The sequence below is a fragment of the Stomoxys calcitrans genome, chromosome 4, assembly GCF_963082655.1.
Source record: "Stomoxys calcitrans chromosome 4, idStoCalc2.1, whole genome shotgun sequence".
In the NCBI taxonomy this organism is placed as follows: Eukaryota; Metazoa; Arthropoda; class Insecta; order Diptera; family Muscidae; genus Stomoxys; species Stomoxys calcitrans.
In genome coordinates, this window is record NC_081555.1 from 17209823 (window position 1) to 17231592 (window position 21770).

A 21770-nucleotide genomic window follows, 5' to 3' on the forward strand; every position below is an offset into this window, starting at 1 on the left:
ATCATTTAGTGGAGGTTTTGCGCCAAGACTTCCAAATAGTCTGCAAACCTGATACAGCCATATACTCTGACGCCATATACTCTGACATTCTGGTTCGACTTCTTCAATCCCTAGAGGGCGGACGTCGGCTCGATTGAACGCAATTTTACACTGACTTCTGTAATGACTTGCCAACATTCAGAATCGGTTCCTTATAAACCCATACAAACCGATACTCCACAGATTTTTTGTTAAATTTGTAATTGCTTATATGTATGTTGGCTCAATTTAATTTCATTACGCATTTACAATAGTTTAATTAAATTTTATTAAAAATATATTAAAAAAAATTTAAAAAAAAATATATTTTTTTTAATTTTCTTTGATAGTAGTATGGGACTGTAGGAATCTGGCTACACATTTTGAATGAAAAGATATTAATTTTTTTTATAAGATTATGTTTCTTTTTTATTTTTTTTAATAATTTTACTGTCGTTTAACAAAACTCTTATAACATTTGTAATTTATTACAACAACTTAAAAAAAAAAAATACACAAACATTCAATCTTTGGTTACACTGACCTATCCAATAATGCTAGACTTTTTATTATTTTTTTTTATATTTTCTTGCTAGCCTATTTCACTCTTTTTTCTAGTTATTTTTGTTTTATATAAAATTACTTTCATTTTCACACACCAAGGTGGGACAACATCCGGGATAAGGACGACGTATATCACTGCGAATGGCACAAGTTGCATTGGGACTTAAATTGTGGCGACCACAACTACAAACGAAAACAAAAAACAAAGGAAAAATTACTATGGAAAAGTAATTCACTGCTTGACAAGACTTACTATTCCATGACCAGCACATAATCCGAACGGCAAAATATGCGCTCACAATGATCTTCCAAATTTACAGGGGAGAAAGATTGATTTTTGGGTATGGCTTGTTTTAATTCTTCATAATAACACTGACCGGGATGATCTGTAAATATAGACGCCACTCTTTAGTAGACATTAAAAAAATTTTTTTTTTCACTCTTTTAAGCACCTGAATGTACAGCATTGCCGCGATAACGAACATCCGCTGCAGCGGAAACAATTAAAATGCCAATGATCACTAAAGCCGTTATAGATTTCATTTTTGTTTAATTTTCTTTTTTTGTATATTTTTAAAAACTTAAAACCACTTTTTTTTTAAATCCGCTTTATTGATGTTCCTTAAGACACTTACAATGGTCGACTGTAGTTTATGAAATTAATTTTTGTTGCTTTTATATAAAAAATTAATTACACTATGAGTCGTACTGGTGTGCAAACATTCAGCCATACCACTACGACGAAGGTGGTGAGCTAGATTCTCATACTCTCATACAAACAGTTGATTGTTGTGGCCACTTATCCACAGTTATATGAAGTGCATACTTATACCAGCTGCGAGTAATACACTCGGTCTCAAGTAAGTACACACTTTTGCACAATTGAGGTATTTTTTTCAAGCTTATGCTACTAGTGTTGTATAAGACCTGTAAACCAGCAATTCTCTGCAGGCATTAAGAGTTGAGCATTTAACTGATGCCAAGACATCTTAAATCAAGACAATTTGTGAAAGGTTTAGTTGAAATTTAACAAGAATATATGAAATAGAATGGAAGAAAAGCTAAAATATATTAATTAATAATCAATACAAGTACTTCAAAATAATATGTATAAGGTGTATTATTTTATTGTATAAAGTTTCAATGACATTTCTATTAGTATTTTTGGATAGTAGTTGGGGACAGTAGGAATCTCGATGGTTTGCAATGATAAAATTACAAATGAAAATCGGCATAAGATCTGGCAACACTTTTGACAATTTTTTTTTTGTTAAAATAAATTTTTATAATTATAAATCTTCTTTAAATTAGAAATATTGATATTTTTCAAAAATATATTTTTAAAGATATTAACAAAATTAGAAATTTCCTTGCATTAAATTTGAGTTTCATTGAAATATTTATGAAATTAACATTAACGTTGGGAAGTAGTTGGGGACTGTTGGAACCTGGTTGTTAAAAAAAGAACAAAAAGGGGTAAAAAGCACAACTTCAAATTTATCTAAACATTAGTTTATATAATAATAAAACTGCCCTTCCCCAACGGGAAAGGGTAACAAAAGCACCCTTTCCCTTGATAAAGGGAAATAAAACTGAAATTTCCCGAGGGAAAATGTAACAAAAGCATCCTTTCCCTAAGAAAAGGGCCATAGAAGCATCTTTTCCCTTAGGATAGGGTAATAAAAGCACCATTTCCTTTGGGGTAGGTTAATAAAATCATCATTTCCCTTGGGAAGTGTAACAAAAGCCCTTTTTCCCCTAGCAAAGGGTAATAAAAGTACCCCTTCCCTTAGGAAAGGGTAAAAAAGCACCCTTTCCCTTGGGAAGGATAACAAAGCCACGCCTTCCCTTCAGAAAGGATATTAAAAGCACCCTTTCCCAAGGAAAGGGCAATAAAAGCATCATTTGCCTTAGGAAAGGGAAATAAAGGCAACCTTTCCCTTAGGAAAAGGCAATAAAAGCACTCTTTCCGAAGGAAAAGAGTAATAATAGCGCAATTTTCCAAGAGAGAGGATATCAAAACACCTTTCCCCAAGGGAAATGATCATAAAAGCACCCTTTCAAACGAAAGGGTAATAAAAGCACGCTTTCCCTTGGGAAAGAGCAATAAAAGCAGTCTTTCCCTTGGGAAAGGGTAATAAAACCACTCTTTTCCTGGAAAAGGGTAATAAAAGTGCCCTTTTCAAAAGAAAGGGGTAATAAAGGCACCCTCTCTCAAGAGAAAATGCAAGAAAAGCACCCTTTCCCAAAGGAAGGGGTAATAAAAACACCATTTCCCAAGGAAAAGGGTAAAACAAAGCACTCTTCCCAAGGGAAATGGTAATAAAAGCACCCTTTCGCATGCGAAAGTGTACTAAAAGTACCATCTCCCTTGAAAAAGGGTAATGAAAACACCCTTTATCCTTGGGAAAGGTTAAAAGCACCATTTCGCTTGGGAAAAGGTAATAAAACTGGACTTTTCAATGGCAAAGGGTAATAAAACAACTCCTTCTTTAGGGAGAGGATAGAAAAAGCACCCTTTCGCAAGGGAAAGGGTAACAAAAGCAACCTTTCGCAAGGGAAGGATAATAAATGCACCCTTTTCCCAAGGGAAAGGGTAATAATGGCACCCTTTCCCAAGGGAAAATGCAATACAAGCACCCTTTTCCTTTGGGAAAGGGTTATAAAAGCACCCTTCCCAAGGGGAATGACAATAAAAGCACATTTTCCAAAGGAAAAGGTAAGAAAAGCACCTTTTCGCAAGGGAATAGGTACCAAAAGCACCATTTCCCCAAAAAAGGCTAAAACAAAGCACTCTTCCCAAGGGAAATGGTAATAAAAGCATCCTTTCCCATGCGAAAGTGTAATAAAAACACCCTTGAAAAAGGGTAATAAAAACACCCTTTTCCTTGGAAAAGGTTAAAAGCATCATTTCCCTTGGGAAAGGGTAATAAAATCGCACTTTTCCATGGGAAAGGGTAATAAAACAACTCCTTTTTTAGGGAAAGGGTAAAAAAGCACCCTTTCGCAAGGGAAAGGGTAATAAAAGCAACCTTTCGCGAGGGAAGGATAATAAAAGCACCCTTTTCCCAAGGGAAAGGATAATAATGGCACCCTTTCCTTAGGGAAAAGATAATACAGCAACCCTTTTCCTTGGGAAAGGGTAATAGAAGCACCCATCCCAAGGAAAATGGAAATAATAACACCCTTTCTAAAGAAAAGGCTTGGGAAAGTGTAGCAAAAGCACCGTTTCCCAAAGGAAAGGGTAAACAAAGCACCATTTTCTCAAGGGATAGAGTAATGAAAGCATTCTTTCTCAAGGGAAAGAGTAATAAAAACATCCTTGCGCAATGGAAAGGCCAATAAAAATACCCTTGCCCAAGATAAAGGATAAAATGGCACCCTTTCCCAAGGGAAAATGTAATAAATGCACCCTTTCCCAAAGGAAATGTAACAAATGCACTCCTTCTCAAGGGAAAGGGTTATAAATGCACCCTTTCCCAAAGGAAATGGCAATAAAACCACCGTCTCGCAAGGGAAAGGGTAATAAAACCACCCTTTCCCAAGGGAAAGTACCCATTTCTCTTGGAAAAGGGAAATTGGTACTTTCCCAAGAAAAGGGTACCAATACCAAAAGTACCTTATTCGTTAGGAAGGGGTAATAAAAGTACCGTTTCCCAAGGGAAAGGATAATTTGTTTACCCTTTCTCAAGGGAGAGGGTAATAAGAGCACCCTTCACTTATGGAAAGGGTAATTAAAGTACCTTTCTCACGGGAAAGGCTATTAAAGTACCCTTTCTCAAGGAAAAGGGTAACAAGAGCACCCTACCTTAAATAAAAGGGTAGTAATATAGCCCTTACCGAAGCTTAAGTGGTAATATGACCATTTTCCAAGAGAAATGGTAATGAAAGCACCCTCTCCCAAGGGAAATGGTATTAAAAGTACCCTTTCTCTTGGGAAATGTTTATAAACGTAACCTTTCCCTTGCGAAAGTTTAATAAAATACACTTTCCCTTGCGAATGGTAATAAAAGCCCCCTTTCCCTTGGGAAAATATAAAAAAACTGCCCTTTCGCAAGGGAAATGATAATAAAAGATCCCTTTCCCTAGGGAAATTGTAACAAAAGTACCGTTTCTTAAAGGAAAGCAAGAATTAAATCACCCTTTCTCTTGAGAAAGGTTAATAAAAGCAACCTTTTTCTTGGGAGATGGTAATAAAAGCAACATATCCCTTGGGAAAGTATAATTAAAGCAACCTTTCACTAAAGAGTGGGTAATGAAATCACCCTTTCCTTAGGGTAATGGTAATGAAAGCGCCCTTTCGCATAGGAAAGGGTAATAAAAGCACCGTTTCCCAAAAGAAAGGGTAATAAAAACACCTTTTCCAAGGAAAAGGGTAATAAAAGCACCCTTTCCTAAAGGAAGGGGTAATAGTAGCACCCTTTCCTAAAGGAAAAGCTCCCCTTCCTTGGGGAAATGGTAATTGAAGCACCCTTTCCCAAAAGAAGGGGTAACAAAGCACCCTTTCCTTAGGGTAAGGGTAATAAAAGATCACTTTCCCAAGGGAAAGTCACCTCTTGCTTTGGGAAAGGAGAATAGAGCTCATTTTCTTTGGGAGTGGGTAATAAATAAATCATCTTTCCCTTGGGAAAGGGCAATTGAGCACCCTTTCCCAAAGGAGAGGGTTATAAAAGTATCCTTTCCCAAAGGAGAGGGTAATAAAAGCACCCTTTCCCTTGGTGCACCATTTCCCAGTGGAAATATTAATCAAAGTACCCCTTTTCAAGGGGAAGGGTATTAGAAACACCCTTTCGCAAGGAAAAGGGTAAAAAAAGAACACTTTCGCAAGGAAAAGGATAGTAAAAGCACCGTTTCCCAAGGGAAATGGTAATAAATGCACCCATTCCCTAAGGAAAATGTAAAAAAGGCACCCTTTCTCAAAGGAAAGGGTTATAAATGTACCCTTACTCAAAGGAAAGGGGTATAAATGTAACTTTTCTCAAAGCAAAGGGTTATAAATGCACCCTTTTCCAAGGGAAATGGTAGTAAAAGTACAATTTTCCAAGGAAATGGGTGATAAAAGCCCCATTTTCCAAGGGAAAGTACTATTTCTCTTGAAAAAGGGTAATGAAGGTACCCATTTCTTGGGAAAGGATATTTAAAGTGCCATATTCGTTAGGAGGGGGTAATAAAAGTACCGTTTCCCAAGGGAAAGGATAATTTGTTTACTCTTTCTCAAGGGCGAGGGTAATAAAAGCAACCTTTCTCAAGGAAAAGGGTAATAAAAGCGGCCTTTCTCAAAGAAAAATGTTATAAAAGTGCCTTTGGTCAAGGGAAATGTAATAATAGCACGCTACCTTAAGTGAAAGATTAGTAATTTGGTCTTAACCGAGGCTAAAGTGGTAACATTTTCCCGCTGGGTAAGTCTGGCGAGATAATTGGATTTTGTCAATATGTCTTTATAGAGGACAAATCTTTTAAGGACTTATTACACCAAAACCTGTTGAAACCCCTAGAGAGATAGTTTCAGAACTTCCATCTTTATTGCTAAATATGGAAGTTCTGAGTAATTGACGAGAGAGTTTTTGCCATAATTCGAAGTGTATGCCAATGACCACAATGTCCATGTGTTCAATGATCTGTTGATCAGGTAATTTCCATTCAGTGATATTCCACAAAGTAAAATATTCCCTTCCCACACAATTTGTTAATGTCATAAGCTCTACTATCTTTGGATGCCCAAAGTAAGCAAAGCACATGACCGGCCGTTAAAGGAAAACATAAATAATGACATAAAATAAAAATCAAAAAATGTTTTTATATTAGCAGTTTTTTTTTCAATATTTTAAAAGATTTTTTTATTTAAAACAACAGGTTTTGTAAGCTGAAATAGCAGCACGATATGTTTGCTAAAACAGTAGCAGTATGTTTGCTAAACCAGCAGTCATTTCTGTTTTTTCTTGTTTTACCAAACATTTTTACTGTTTTGAATAAAAAAATTTCGTTGAGTGTACGTTCCGCTTTTTGGGTAAATGAATTAAAAATTGAGTTATACTCTTATCAAACTTTTTCTAACCACATTTGACAGGTTTTTTGCTTTTAATCTTTACCTAATAGTGTAATTTTACACTATGTGACACTTGTTTGATAGAGTCTGCTAATTAATTAAGGCACAATCAAATAATTTGCCAAAGAGAGTAGATATGTTTTAAGCCACCAAATAACCCCCTTGGACTTATACACAAAACAGAAATAATTAGTTGAAAACTAAATTCAAAAACACACAAAAAAAAACATAAAAATGCAAATGCAAGCACACAGCTAAACTACAAAGTGATGGCATGTAATGTTAAGTTTCAATTTCACTTGGTTCTACTAACTGCTGCAATCATTCCTATGCACTTACGTCTATGCCATTTGCAATTCAAATTAGTTCTCATAGCATTAGTCTAGTAGTAAAAATATTTCTTTTTGTATTCTCCAGTGAGTGATTGAGTCATATTTAGACATTTTTTGAGTCTAACTATGTATGCCATTAATATATTGAAGAAAGAAAGAAAAAAACAAAGATTAAAAATTCCTAATAAGATTAGAGGGTGCTGGGTATATACAGCTTTAAATAGATTAGACAAAAAACGAGAAAATCTTGAGATTATTTTTATATTATTGGTGAATGAATCAATCTGGGTTTATGATTTATTAGCAACTTTTTTTATTTTTAAAAGAACAAAAAAGAAATAAAATTTGCCTGAATGAATTCCTACTGTTCCTAACTACTAAGTGAGGCTGAACTTTAAAGTCTACGAAATAATTGGTTCGATGGGGGTTTCAGCTGGGAATTACAACTTAAAATATTTTTTATTAATCTTTTAGCTTAATTCCAATTTAAGGTTTTTGGGCCAGGTCTGTTAATGACCTTATGATTTAAGCCATCTGTGGCTTATCAAGCTTGTAAAAAGGCATCTAAAGACACTAGGAACCTTCAAAATTGTTGTTATCTCAGAACAGAATTGGTAATGGTATTGTCAATTCTGTATAATCTCTTGCAAAATGTTTACATGTGGATTTTTTGATTTTAATACAGGTTGAACGAAAATGACGCATTTACGATGATTACCGCTAAAGACGGTAAAGTTCAATAAAGACGAAAGAATAAAACTTCAAGGATGTTTTAAATAATAAATGATATGAATGATAATATGCATCATATCTAAAAAATGTTTCTTTGTCATCAACGAATATGAGAATATTAAAACAAAACCAATAACCTTATGGCAGTGAAGCAAAAACCAAAAAATTCTCTGTTCAAATGAATTGCCAAAAATTTCCATAAAACTAAATCTAATTCCAATGTTTAATCGTTTGATGACATAGTTCAATACAATACAAGACCACTTTAGATTGAAGACATGATAGATAGTTGAATAAATGTATTCTTGGATTATTAGAAGATGATGGACATCTATCTGGCTACTCATAGATGTTAGGTAGACATCCACTTATGCTACTTCTAAGGTGTCAGTTAGTTTCTTGGAAATAAAAGTTCACCACAGGTTTAACAAAATATTCAATTTTGGAGTCAATAACTTTCATTAAAGTTATCACTCAATCATCGCTAAGTGGAGCCTATTTAAATCAAATTATCTCAAAAATAGAGCCCTCTTAGAAAAAGTCTAGTTCAAGTGAGGAAACAGGTATCCTAATGAAGTTTGGATTAGCGTAAAGTGCACGAACGAAACATGATAGAAACAAATCATTGTTCAATTGTGTACAACAAAATATTGGTATTTTTGGCAGCTGTATCCAAATATAAACCGATCTGAACCATATATGACACTGATGTCAAAAAGCCTAACATAAGTCACTGTGTCAAATTTCAGTGAAATTGGATTATAAATGCGCTTTTTATGGGGTCAAGACTTCAAATCAAGAGATCGGTCTATATGGCAGCTATATCCAAATCTGTACCAATCTGGGCCAAATTGACGAGGAATGTCGAAGGACATAACACAACTCACTGTCCCAAATTTCGGCGACATCGGACATTAAATGCGCCTATTATGGGCCCAAGACCTTAAATCAAAAGATCGGTCTATATGGCAGTTATATCCAAATCTGTACCGATCTGGGCCAAATTGAAGAAGGACGTCGAAGGGCCTAACACAACTCATTGTCCCAAATTTCAGCAAAATCGGATAATAAATGTGGCTTTTATGGGTCAAAAACCATAAATCGAGATATCGGTCTATATGGCAGCTATATCCAAGTCTGTACCGATCTGGGCCAAATTGAAGAAAACTGTCGAAGGGCCTAACAAAACTCACTGTCTCAAATTTCAGCAAAATCGTATAATAAATGTGGCTTTTATGGGCCCAAAACCTTAAATCGAGATATCGGTCTATATGGCTGCTATATCCAAATCTGGACCGATCTTGGCCAAATTAAAGAAGGATGTCGAAGGGCCTAACACAACCCACTGTCCCAAATTTTGGCGAAATCGGACAATAAATGGGCCTTTAATGGGCGCAAGACGTTAAATCGAGAGATCGGTCTATATGGCAGCTATATCGAAATCTGAACCGATCTGGGCCAAACTGACGAAAGATGTCGAAGGGCCTAACACAACTCATTGTCCCAAATTTCAGCAAAATCGTATAATAAATGTGGCTTTTATGGGCCTAAGACCCTAAATCGGGGGATCGGTCTATATGACAGCTATATTCAAATCTGGACCGATCTGGGTCGAATTGAAGAAGGATGTCGAAGGGTCATACACAACTCACTGTCCCAAATTTCAGCAAAATCGGATAATAAATGTGGCTTTTATTGGCCTAAGACCCTAAATCTGCGGATCGGTCTATATGATAGCTATATCGAAATCTAGACCGATCTGGGCCAAACTAACGGAGGATGTCGAAGGGCCTAACACAACCCACTCTCCCAAATTTCGGCAACATCGGACAATAAATGAGCCTTTAATGGGTCCAAAACCTTAAATCTAGAGATCGGTCTATATGACAGCTATATCCAAATCTGGACCGATTTGGGCCGAATTGAAGAAGGATGTCGAAGGGCCTTACCCAACTCACTGTCCCAAATTTCAGCAAAATTGGATAATAAATGTGGCTTTTATTGGCCTAAGACCCTAAATCGGCGGATCGGTCTACATGGGGGCTAAATCAACATATAGTCCGATATAGCCCATTTTCGAACTTAACCTGCTTATGGACAAAAAAAGAATCTGTGCAAAGTTTCAGCTCAATATCTCTATTTTTAAAGGCTGTAGAGTGATTTCAACAGACAGACGGACGGACATGGCTAGATCGTCATAGATTTTTACGCTGATCAAAAATTTATATACTTTACATGGTCGGAAGTGTATATTTCAATGTGTTGCAGACGGAATGACAAAATGAATATACCCCCATCCTTCGGTGGTGAGTATAAAAAAATTTTCCCTTCACATAAGGTCAGGTTTTGGAGGAAAGTTGGCTTGTCCAAAGTCGCTAATTTTTTATATCGAAACAAATGAAAGTGTGCTAAGTTTCGGCTGGGCCTAAACTTATATAACCTCCACCATGGATCGCATTTATCGAGTTCTTTGCCCGGTATCTCTTTATAGGCAAACAAAGGATAATGGCTATGAATTGCTATGCTATTGGAGCTATGTCAGGTTATAGACCGATTCGTGTCATACTTGGCTTCGATGTAAAGGACAATAGTAGATTCCATTGGGTAAAACTTTAGCAAAATCGGATAAGACTTAAGCCCTCTTGAGGCCCGAGAAGTCAAATCGCGAGATCAGTTTATATGGGAGCTCTTTCAGGTTATGGACCGATTCAGGCCATATTTGGTACGTTTGTTAGAGGTCGTAGATATAGTGACTGTGACAAATTTCAGCAAAATAAATTACGAGAATTGTTAGAGGTCATAGATTCAGTGACTGTGCCAAATTTCAGCAAAATCGGATAAGACTCACGACTTCTAGAGGCTCAAGACGTTAAATCGGGAGATTGGTTTATATGGGATCTATATCAGGCTTTAGGCCGATTCGAACCATACTTGGTACACTATGGGCAAACAGTTGTGGCATGGGCCGGATTAATATCTGCACCCTCTTTTCAACGTAACTTAATCTAACCATTTCTATCCTAAACGAAATGAATATAACCCCGTCCTTCGAGGATGGGTATGAAAATGCCACTGTCTCCTCTTTAACAACAAACATATTTTGTCCCATGTTTAATATATACTACAGAGTCAAATGGCATTTCTATGATTTATCAATTCATTTGACATTGATTTGACCCAGAGCTTGTACTCCCCATGATTTATTGATTTATTTTTTTTATTTTAAATAAACAATTTTTCAGTATAAATACCACCATTTTCTAAGAAATTCATTTAGTCAGTGAAAATGTTCCAGCAGCAAATATATATTCTCTGTGTTCTTTTGGCTTTGGTGGCAGCAGTGGCATCACAAGGATCCATACAATATTTCAATAGAAAACATCCTAGTAAGGGAGTTTACAGTTTTTCTGGCTAAAATGTAGTTTAGGGAGGAAAATTGCAGAAAAAAATGGAATTAATACTCAGAGATGCTGAACCCTTGGAAGGCTCTTCTAGTTCAGTTCCCCATACTGTACTACTACCAAGTATGTATTTGATCTTGTGGGCTATGGAAATCGTGCTGTCGCTCTGTCTTTTCAAAAATACTGCCAAGTATATGATATTGTCGAATATGAACATCTTTTAGTTGAGAAAATGTGGCGCCTTTTTCCCTGGATTAACTCCTAAAACTGCCACATAGCCCATATCCCAAAAAATTCATCATGGTGGAGTAAGTAGGGTTGTATGGAGTTTCTTCGAGCCCTAGCTTCAAAAACGAACTTCTTGTGTGTGTTCGTAGGTCATAAAATTCGATTTTCTTTGGCAATTTCCCCCCTTAACATCCACACATTTACCCCCTTTAACCACTATATTCAAGATTTTTTTATTCAATAAAGCCTTGGAAAATCATTGCTATCATGATATGCATAAACTATCTGTTAAGGTCCATGAGACTGTATATCCCACCAATGTGGATTATCAATGCCTAAAAGCAACCTGTAGCGAGGATTACACCATGGATATTGCCTAGTAAGTAACATAGTTGAAGAAGAACGTTGAAAGCTACAAAAACTTACAAATATATGTATTTCTTTAATTTTTAGCTGTCCTCGAGGTCAACCCACCTGTGGCAAGAAGCCTGACTATTCGAAACCCTTTCCGGAGTGTTGTAGCGATTGCTAATGAGCATGGGTATTATAATGTTTCTTTAAAAAAATCCGAGGGAAAGAAAAAGTAAATAAAAAGATTCAAAAATAAGAAAATGCGTTTGTTTTTCCTCCAATTTCGGCCAGACACCCTTAAAGTCTTTATCGTCATAAAATTTTTAAACGATTAGGCGATGATCAGATGTATCTAACATATCAGGGTTTATATAAATCGGATCTACCTTACTTTAGGCTTATTTAGTAATGTACAAAATGACACAAGAAAAAAAACTTGCACTTAAGTAAAATTTTCCTACAAATTAAGTTATAATCATATTTAGTTTAAAAAATCTTTAATGTTAGGATACAATTTTTGTCCATGTATATACTTAGGTCCACATATATTTTTGTGGTTAGGATGGGAAAATACTTTGCACATGTGACCAGTATGTCTCTCCCAGTATGCCGGGCTCCGTTGGTATCAACGGCATCGTCTAAAAACCCTTCTGTGTTGCCGCGGGGGATTAATTTTACCTCCCGTCTGCTTTCGCATAACTTCAAGGTCAACCCCATATCTTGTGATTTTCCATATCATGTCTGCATCCAGATAATCGCATTTATATTCTACGTTGCGGCGTCCAGGTCCATGATCTTCCTGCGAAATACTTGTTTAGCGTATCTCATCACCGCCTCCCAGTTCTTCTCGTTCTCCAACATCCTCTGGACTTTTGGCCAGACGAAACGTCACCAATAGCTGTTTCCAGTTCCCTGCGTCTTTCGACCCAGCGACCACAGTGGAAGAAGGTGTGATCTACATTATCTGCAACTTCTAACGCCTTATACATTTACTTGCTAGAATGGCATTTTATATAGGTATTTCCGGGAGTAGTCATGGCCTGTCAACATCTGTTCAATGTAATAGTCGAAGTCGCCTTGTTTCCTACGTCTTCACATCCGTACACCGGCGATAAATCACCGCGTTCACCTGCCTCTCATTCATCCACTTTCGTTGTCATTCATCCACCTTTGTTGTCATGTTTTGATAATCTCCTCTGGTATGTATGTAGGTTTGAATATCACTCACTTCCAGTGCTGCATCTGGTGGTGTAAAGCCTGACGCGGTCCATGACCTGTAGGTCTAGGTGGACCTAACTTAATGCTAAATTTCCCATAAACATTCCATTAAAGAACAGGGGATACTTCTCTCATATTAATGAGGGCAATCCGATAAGGGGCCTCCTTCTTTACGCCGAGTCCCAATGACGTGCCGCATAGCGACACCACTCCAACATCCAGTGACCATTCTAGCTGTTACTGGGGCTGCGGGCTCCGCCATTGTCCGGTAGAATGATATGACCCTAAGAGCCACTGTCCTCTGTACCGAGAGCAGCGATCTCGCTCGACACGATGTCTGCAGTGGAGGGCATGGTAGGAAGAGAATTTGTATGGCCGCCCATGACGCTGAACGCTGAAGTTCGAATCCGAGAACATCAGAAAAAAATTTTCATCGGCGGTTTTCCCCTTATGTATAAATTTTTCTCCAATGAGGTGTCGCACTGCGGCACGCCGTTCGCAAAGAAGAAGGTCCCTTATCATTTTGCTTAAACTTGAATCGGATAGCAATAATTGAAATGTGGGAAGTTTTCCCCTTTACTTAATGGAACGTTCATGGCCAAATTTGCATGTTTACAGTGTCTTGCCCAATAACTCGATACCATAGAGTAGGATGCTAATGTTTATCTCCCTTAAGAAAGTGAGCCTGCTCGGGAGAGGCCCACTATTGCCATCAGTCAACAAAGTTACGCCGCTATCCTCGCGGCCTTTGCTGGAGCGTGCCAGATTTGCTATGCATAGATTAGCCTTGTATTCAGTCCGATACCTAGATATTTTACCCACTCTTGGTCCTCACTATGCGCCATTTCTGCTGGCATATATTTTTTCTCGTTAGGAGTAGAAACACCGTTTTCTGCATTGCAAGTTGCAAGCCGTGGGAGTCTAGCCAGTCATTTGGTCTTTAGCATCACCAAATTTAGTCGTTCCTAACACCTCAAAACATGGGTCTGTAGTCCCTTAAAGCACATATTTATTCTCGATCGTCTCGATATTCTGAGTCGATCTAGCCATGTCCGTCCGTCTATCGAAACCACGATAGCGATCGAAAGAATAAAGATATCTGATTGCAATTTTGCACAGATAATTTTTATTGATGTTGGTCGTTGGCGATTGCAAATGGGCCATATCAGTTCAGATATGGATGTAGCTACCATATCAAGTGTTCCTTCGATTTGACTTCTTGAGCGACTACAAGCCGCAATTGTCATCCGATTTGACTGAAATTTTACACGTAGTGTTCTGTTGTGACTTCCAACACTCACGCTAAGTACTGTTCAAATCGGCCTATAACCTGATATAGTAATGTGTTGAGCTCCTGGAAGCCGCATTTGCTATCCGATTTGGCTGAAATTTTGCATGTAGTGTCCTTTTATGACTTTCAACGTGGTAAGTGTGGTCCAATCGGTGAATAACACGATATAGCTCCCATATAAACTGATCTCCTCATCAGTCTTGTTGTACGTCCCCAAGAATCTTCCATTTTTGGCTGATTTGGCAGAAATTTTGTACTTAAGGGTCACTAAGATTCGGCCAGCCGAACTTAACACGCTTTTACTTGTTTTTTTTTACTAATTGCGCCTGTTGTTCGAAAAATTACATGGCTTTCTGATAAGAATTAATGCAGGGAAATTCAAAGCGGGGAGAGAGATAGGCTAAGATTTTCCTGGAAATCAAATATTATACAATGATTTAAATTTCGATTGTGTGGAAACCGATAGATTTACCCAGGCATCACTCAGTTGTAGAAAATGTTCCACAAGCAATACATCGTCGCACAGTGGGCCAAATGGCAAAAAAATTGGAAATAAGTCTACAACTTTTTATCTGTTGATTTTAGCCATACAAAATGTTCTAGACATTTGTAGAGGAGGACATAGGCTTTCAGAAAAGTGCTGTTGTTGGTCCATATCTTTAATACAGGGTGAGCTACAGGGTGTCAAAGTTGACCACTTTTGACTTCTCCAAGCTTCTGGGGGCCATAACTTTTGATCTACTCAACCGATTTACATGATTTAGGACTCTAGAGAAAGAGCTTGACAAGATCTAAAAAACTTATGCATAAAGTACCATGCCATCGTGTACTGTTAAGGAGTTATGAATTGTTTAATTTTAAAATATGAAAATTTGGCCTTGGTTTTTTTCAGTGTTTTTTAAATAACTCCGTCAATTTTAAAGCTATAAACTTCATACTTCACACAAATTATGCCAGCATATGTGTGCATAAAATACAAAAGGAATCACGTGAATATCTTTGGCGGTTTAAAAATGGCATCGTTTTCAATATGAAAAATATTTTTTTTGTCAAAAAATTGCAAAATTTTTCAAAAAAGATACTCCCATTTCCTTTAAGTTTTCGCAAACTTTGGCCGTCAAAGCATTATCATTTCTTTCCATTTTCACAAAGTCGAGGTATTAAGAAAAGTTTTAAGTGCTAATTTGGCTAATTTCGATATCAAACAACACCGTTATCTTAAGACCAAAATGGCCAATTTTTTTACTAAACTTCAAAAGTTTCTCACTGGAAAAAAAGTTCCACGGGGATTTTTTCGCTTTTTTTGAACTTAAATGAAAGCTTAAAATGTTCCCAACATTTTAAGGTATGTCTCGCCATATCCTAGCCATAAATGAGATCGTAGCGATCAAAATACTGAAAAAAGTCAATTTTCAAGTAGTGCTATATTCATTGCTAAAAAACAAGTATTACGTCACATTTTATTGCAAAGATGTTAAATAAACTTTTATTTGGTAACACTTCTTCTACAAAACACAAAAAGAATCATGGAAATATCTCTATTCTATTCCATTTTATGGAACCGGCAATAAAAAAGTCAATTTTTCAAAAAAGTCGAATTTCCCAAATTTTGTTTTTGTTGTCCTAATTGCACATGACACACTATAGCCATATTTACGCAACATACCTTATCGTAAAGGAAATTTTCATACCTTTCCAACGATGTATAAAACATTTCTCAACTCGGATTCTATCTACTCTAAAATTCATTTACACTTCATTAAACTCTATATAAAAATGTCTATTTGTGAAATGGAACCTTATATGGGGCCTACACTAAAACATTGATAGATTTGCCCAGGGTTTACAATACAAATGTGTTAGAATAAAAAAAGGTCTCCTGCCAAAGTTTAAAAAAATTGGAATAAAAATATGTGTTTTAGAGCGAAAACACTTCGCATCGGCGTGCGTTTATATGTATATTAGCTACTCCCAAAATAAAAAAGCATTTTAGTTTTGTATTATTTGATTTTATTCTCTACCAAATAATCTAAGGTATCAAAATTTAAAAGCTCTTTAATTTGAATGGCATCGGGATCGTCCTTATCTATATCGTCACATATTTTTGGTAGCCATTTAGTTCTGATGCTGTATAGTACCGGATCAGACGATAACAATAAATATTGAAGTAAATCATAATTTTGGTTAAATTTGGTGCTCTTTCGGGTATTGAAAAGCCGGAACTGTTTAACATCTCTATTACGGGATTCCTGAGCTTCTTCTGTAAGTTCTCCTAACGGAAGTATGTTGTATTCCACAATTTCCTTGCCATGATGTAAGACTTTATGTACTGTCGGTGTTAAAGCTTTCCACGAATATAAATCAGATAAAATGTTTTTTGTGTCATTACTATAAGCTTCAAATTTGGTTGAATTTATCATCTTTTTGCTATTGATTACAGCCAAAATCACTTTGAATCGTCTTAGCAAGTGTTCATCAAGACCGGTTATTTTAGATGTCGATACGGGGTCCTCAAAAAACCGCCTTGCCGAGTTGCCATCATTTGTGCTTCCGTATCCGTAAAGAGGTTTATCTATTATAAGTCCCTTTTGTTTAAACTCCAACTGGATTCGATTCTTCTCTTCCTGCCTCATTTTGTGAAGATCTTGGTTGTTTCTAGCAGAGACATCGCGGTTTCCAGGGCTAGTCCGATATTTAAGGTCATACGATAAATGCAAACAATACTCCATGAATCGAATTCTACAGTGCAGGGGCGAAATACCGAAATTGAGCGCATTTTCGTTTACTAAATTTTCATCAGACTTGTCCTCGAATTGCCCATTCTTCTTGCCACAAATATTGCATCTCCAATTGGACATAACGCCAGTTAATGCGTTTGCCACCTTTCCATCGATCATAGTGAGTTGTAGTTGAAACGAAACTTTTATATTTCTTCCCAATTGGTTTATAACAATCATGGGTAATGCAGCAATTTCTTCCTTTATTTCGTTCACCAAAGATCGTGTTGTGTTCCGGTCTTCCTTTGTATACTCAAACCGAATTGGGCGACATAAATATTTTGACCCAGGTGTTCTATTTATCCATATATCTTGAAATGCATTTTCTTTCGATGATGAAGATTGGTCCTTGTACAATCTCATTCTCAATGGTACTAATGATGCCATGAAAATTGATGCGAAGTTGGTATCTATTTCTGTTTGTTGCTTATATTCGGAAAATCCAGATGATCCATCACAACCCCTTTGCTGATCAAAACCACTTCGGAATTATTACATGTGTTCAACTGTTCTTCAGTAAAATTAGAAATAATTCTAACAGCTGTATTTTCAACAAGATCAGCAAGTTTCACTCTTGCTTTTAATTCGTCCACGTATATATTTGATGGCACCATTTTCGTCCTGGTGTTGTACAATTTATGTTTTGAGGGTAAACAACCCCATCCTTTTTCACGAAGAGCCTTCCTCATTGTTGAGTATTTGTTTCTTGAGAGGCCTAGGTTCAAAATCAGGGCCAGTGCATCTTCCTCCGTGAATTCTGTAGTCGATTTTGGAGTTGGAATACTTTCTACCATTCTCTTTACCCTTTTCGGAGATGCTAATGGTAAAACATCGACAATTCGTCCAACATTTTTTGGTTGTGTTTTTAACAATGCTGTTTTGAACGTATCTTTTATTAAATTTGGCGGATGTGCCGCCAATAGTTCCTCTTGTTTTTTCTTTTTGGTTTTCTCCGTAACTTCGTCGTATGCTTTGCTAGGCCGGCCGGGAATCAGCGGTTTAATTTCAATAAGTAGATCCGATTTCAGCCACTTCTCATACATTTTGAAAAACTTGATTTTTGCGAATGAACATTCTGGCAACCTTCTCTCAAATGATTTGTAGAATTTTTCAATTTTGTCTAAAGCGTCTTTATTTAGCCTTATTCCATATATGTGGTCCAAAGTGTAAACAAGTTCCTTAAATGACTCCGTGTATGATTTGGAATCATTTTTGATGTCCCATACAATTTTCGAAAGAGTGGAATACTTCAGTATGACTTCCATAACTTATAAATGTCCTTTACGCCTCTACAAAATATAATGAAGAAAATTTGGATTTTGTTCAAATATTTATGCAATATATTCACAATTAATGACCCATTTCAGGTATCAGACGCAATCGTAAAAAGGGGTCCAAAGTGCCTCTTTTTACTTACTCTTCTATAATTATTTACCTGGACTCGAATTTGGTTAAAAAAAATGACAATGAATTTTTTATGGGTAGGTTTTTTCACATTCATTGATACGGTGGATTTCCTGGGAATTCGACATAGCGAAACAGGTAACATTTGTCTGCATCAAATCTTAACACAAATATATATATATATGCAGGTATATTTCTAGGTTACTTTTTATTCAAAAATCATCAGCTTACATTAAAAATAGATGTAGGTACTATACAAACGCACGCCGATGCGAAGTGTTTTCGCTCTAAAACACATATTTTTATTCCAATTTTTTTAAACTTTGGCAGGAGACCTTTTTTTATTCTAACACATTTGTATTGTAAACCCTGGGCAAATCTATCAATGTTTTAGTGTAGGCCCCATATAAGGTTCCATTTCACAAATAGACATTTTTATATAGAGTTTAATGAAGTGTAAATGAATTTTAGAGTAGATAGAATCCGAGTTGAGAAATGTTTTATACATCGTTGGAAAGGTATGAAAATTTCCTTTACGATAAGGTATGTTGCGTAAATATGGCTATAGTGTGTCATGTGCAATTAGGACAACAAAAACAAAATTTGGGAAATTCGACTTTTTTGAAAAATTGACTTTTTTATTGCCGGTTCCATAAAATGGAATAGAATAGAGATATTTCCATGATTCTTTTTGTGTTTTGTAGAAGAAGTGTTACCAAATAAAAGTTTATTTAACATCTTTGCAATAAAATGTGACGTAATACTTGTTTTTTAGCAATGAATATAGCACTACTTGAAAATTGACTTTTTTCAGTATTTTGATCGCTACGATCTCATTTATGGCTAGGATATGGCGAGACATACCTTAAAATGTTGGGAACATTTTAAGCTTTCATTTAAGTTCAAAAAAAGCGAAAAAATCCCCGTGGAACTTTTTTTCCAGTGAGAAACTTTTGAAGTTTAGTAAAAAAATTGGCCATTTTGGTCTTAAGATAACGGTGTTGTTTGATATCGAAATTAGCCAAATTAGCACTTAAAACTTTTCTTAATACCTCGACTTTGTGAAAATGGAAAGAAATGATAATGCTTTGACGGCCAAAGTTTGCGAAAACTTAAAGGAAATGGGAGTATCTTTTTTGAAAAATTTTGCAATTTTTTGACAAAAAAAATATTTTTCATATTGAAAACGATGCCATTTTTAAACCGCCAAAGATATTCACGTGATTCCTTTTGTATTTTATGCACACATATGCTGGCATAATTTGTGTGAAGTATGAAGTTTATAGCTTTAAAATTGACGGAGTTATTTAAAAAACACTGAAAAAAACCAAGGCCAAATTTTCATATTTTAAAATTAAACAATTCATAACTCCTTAACAGTACACGATGGCATGGTACTTTATGCATAAGTTTTTTAGATCTTGTCAAGCTCTTTCTCTAGAGTCCTAAATCATGTAAATCGGTTGAGTAGATCAAAAGTTATGGCCCCCAGAAGCTTGGAGAAGTCAAAAGTGGTCAACTTTCACACCCTGTAGCTCACCCTGTATTAAAGATATGGACCAACAACAGCACTTTTCTGAAAGCCTATGTCCTCCTCTACAAATGTCTAGAACATTTTGTATGGCTAAAATCAACAGATAAAAAGTTGTAGACTTATTTCCAATTTTTTTGCCATTTGGCCCACTGTGCGTCGTTTTTTGGCTGTTGGTTTTGGTTGCTGCCGGGACCAAGGCGTCACAAGACTTTCGTAGTTACGGGCATAAAAGGCATCCCAGTAAGTAAATTTTTCTTGAAATGGAATATTTTGTGAAAAGTTATCCTCCGTCTGTCGACGAGCTTACTTCCTTAAGAGTAAAGTGAGCAGCTGGAAATTTTACACAAACACTTCTTATTGATTTAGATGCGTGTTGTTCGTTTTAAACTTAAAAATGCTTGTACCTCCTTAATAATGTGTTTAATCTATGACCTCTAACAGCTGTATAATGTTTGGATTCAATCTTTCCATAACCAATCTGCCAATTATATTTCTTTAGCACTTATAGTGCGCAATTTTTATGTGATTGTGATGGATTTTGCACAATAAGTTCTCTTACCGCTTCCAAGTTTAGTTTGAATCGGTCCATAACCTGATGTTGCTCCTGTATAAACTGATTACTTCCTTGAGCAACAACAGGAAGTAATTCTTATCCAAAAATATAAAAACAAAACAATACGATTTATTGTTTTGACCTCCCATTATCTTTTGGAAAGGAGAAACCGTGCTAAGAACTTGGCAGATGTGATTCATGTTTGAGGGCATAAGCGTAGACTGGCCTTCGGGGGGATGGGCTAAGCTCCCTCCAGAATAGTTTCAGCCCCCCAGAACAACTACGTTGTTTTTTAAATCTAATTTTTGTGCTTCTTAAAGGGTTTAAGTCCCCCAGACAAATGGGCTGAGGACGCTTATGGTTGAGTGTATAAGATTCTACCAAACCGAACTTAACACGTTTTTACTTGTTCTTATTTTAACCTTCTCTTCCATTTTCTAGCTCTGGACAATCATTGTTACTATGAGGATCATAACCTAACCATTAAAGTCAATGAGACTATATTCCCCACAAACATTGAACATTATTGCTACAAAATGTTTTGTCGTAGATTTGAAGATGATTATGTGGTAGATGCCTCGTAGTAAGTAGAGAGTAATATAAAATTTCAAAAATTTTTTATGAAAAACCTTTACATTTTGTCTTTTATACATAACTCTTCAGCTGTCCTCGAGGTGCTCCGGTTTGTGGTAAACCCGACTACTCTAAGCCATTTCCAGAATGTTGTAGCATTTGTAAATGACAAAAGGTTCAAAGAAATTCATAACAAAAAATTAAAGCAATAAGTCTTTTCAATAAGAAGGCTGAAATAAATGTAAAGAAACCAGAAGGTATTTCTGTAAAAAATCAGATGAGTCTTTTAAATTAGAAGTTTGTGTGGCATAGTGAAAAATGGATTTAGGATTCAGCTAGCAAACTTGTCGCGATAGAAATTGCCTCTTCGGATATGTGGTCTGTATGGTTGGGATTGTTGAATTTAGGGTGATGCGACCGCTTGAGAATAAGGAGAAAAACTTTCGGATTTATTCCTCAGAATTTGATCCATAAATGAAAATATACCAAACAAGTAGGGAAACGATTGCACCCGAATTAGATCGAAATTATGTAATCGGGAATTATCTACTTTGGTGCTTACCTTGATGGCTATGACAACGCTGATGGTTTAAATTCAGAAGGAGATCTTTATTGTATGAAGGTTGCAAATTAAGAGGCGGATGATGGTATATTTCAACTAAAGGTAAATCCGACATTTTGTGGCATTTGCCTGGAAAAAAATTTCGACACGGTGATATTACGCCCCTGTACACGACTTTGTCGCATG

General features: G+C 36.2%; 3 protein-coding genes across 3 annotated transcripts; 2 read left to right on the forward strand and 1 right to left on the reverse strand.

Annotated features, from left to right (window-relative positions):
- Window positions 1-636: 636 nt before the first annotated feature.
- LOC106084115 (uncharacterized) lies at window positions 637-1233 on the reverse strand. The gene is made up of 3 exons (XM_059367752.1): window positions 1035-1233; window positions 836-968; window positions 637-765 (listed from the first exon to the last, which is right to left on the reverse strand). Exons 1-3 carry the CDS (start codon window positions 1123-1125, stop codon window positions 648-650), a joined length of 342 nt encoding a protein of 113 aa, XP_059223735.1. The 5' UTR covers window positions 1126-1233; the 3' UTR covers window positions 637-647.
- Window positions 1234-10969: 9736 nt separating this feature from the next.
- LOC106084116 (uncharacterized) lies at window positions 10970-11933 on the forward strand. The gene is made up of 3 exons (XM_013247593.2): window positions 10970-11078; window positions 11568-11700; window positions 11775-11933. The coding sequence occupies exons 1-3, from the start codon at window positions 10979-10981 to the stop codon at window positions 11851-11853; spliced, it is 312 nt and encodes a 103-aa protein (XP_013103047.1). The 5' UTR covers window positions 10970-10978; the 3' UTR covers window positions 11854-11933.
- A 2701-nt stretch (window positions 11934-14634) lies between these two features.
- LOC106084114 (uncharacterized) lies at window positions 14635-21298 on the forward strand. The gene is made up of 4 exons (XM_059367622.1): window positions 14635-14697; window positions 20051-20136; window positions 20891-21032; window positions 21113-21298. The coding sequence occupies exons 1-4, from the start codon at window positions 14678-14680 to the stop codon at window positions 21189-21191; spliced, it is 327 nt and encodes a 108-aa protein (XP_059223605.1). The 5' UTR covers window positions 14635-14677; the 3' UTR covers window positions 21192-21298.
- Window positions 21299-21770: the final 472 nt, after the last annotated feature.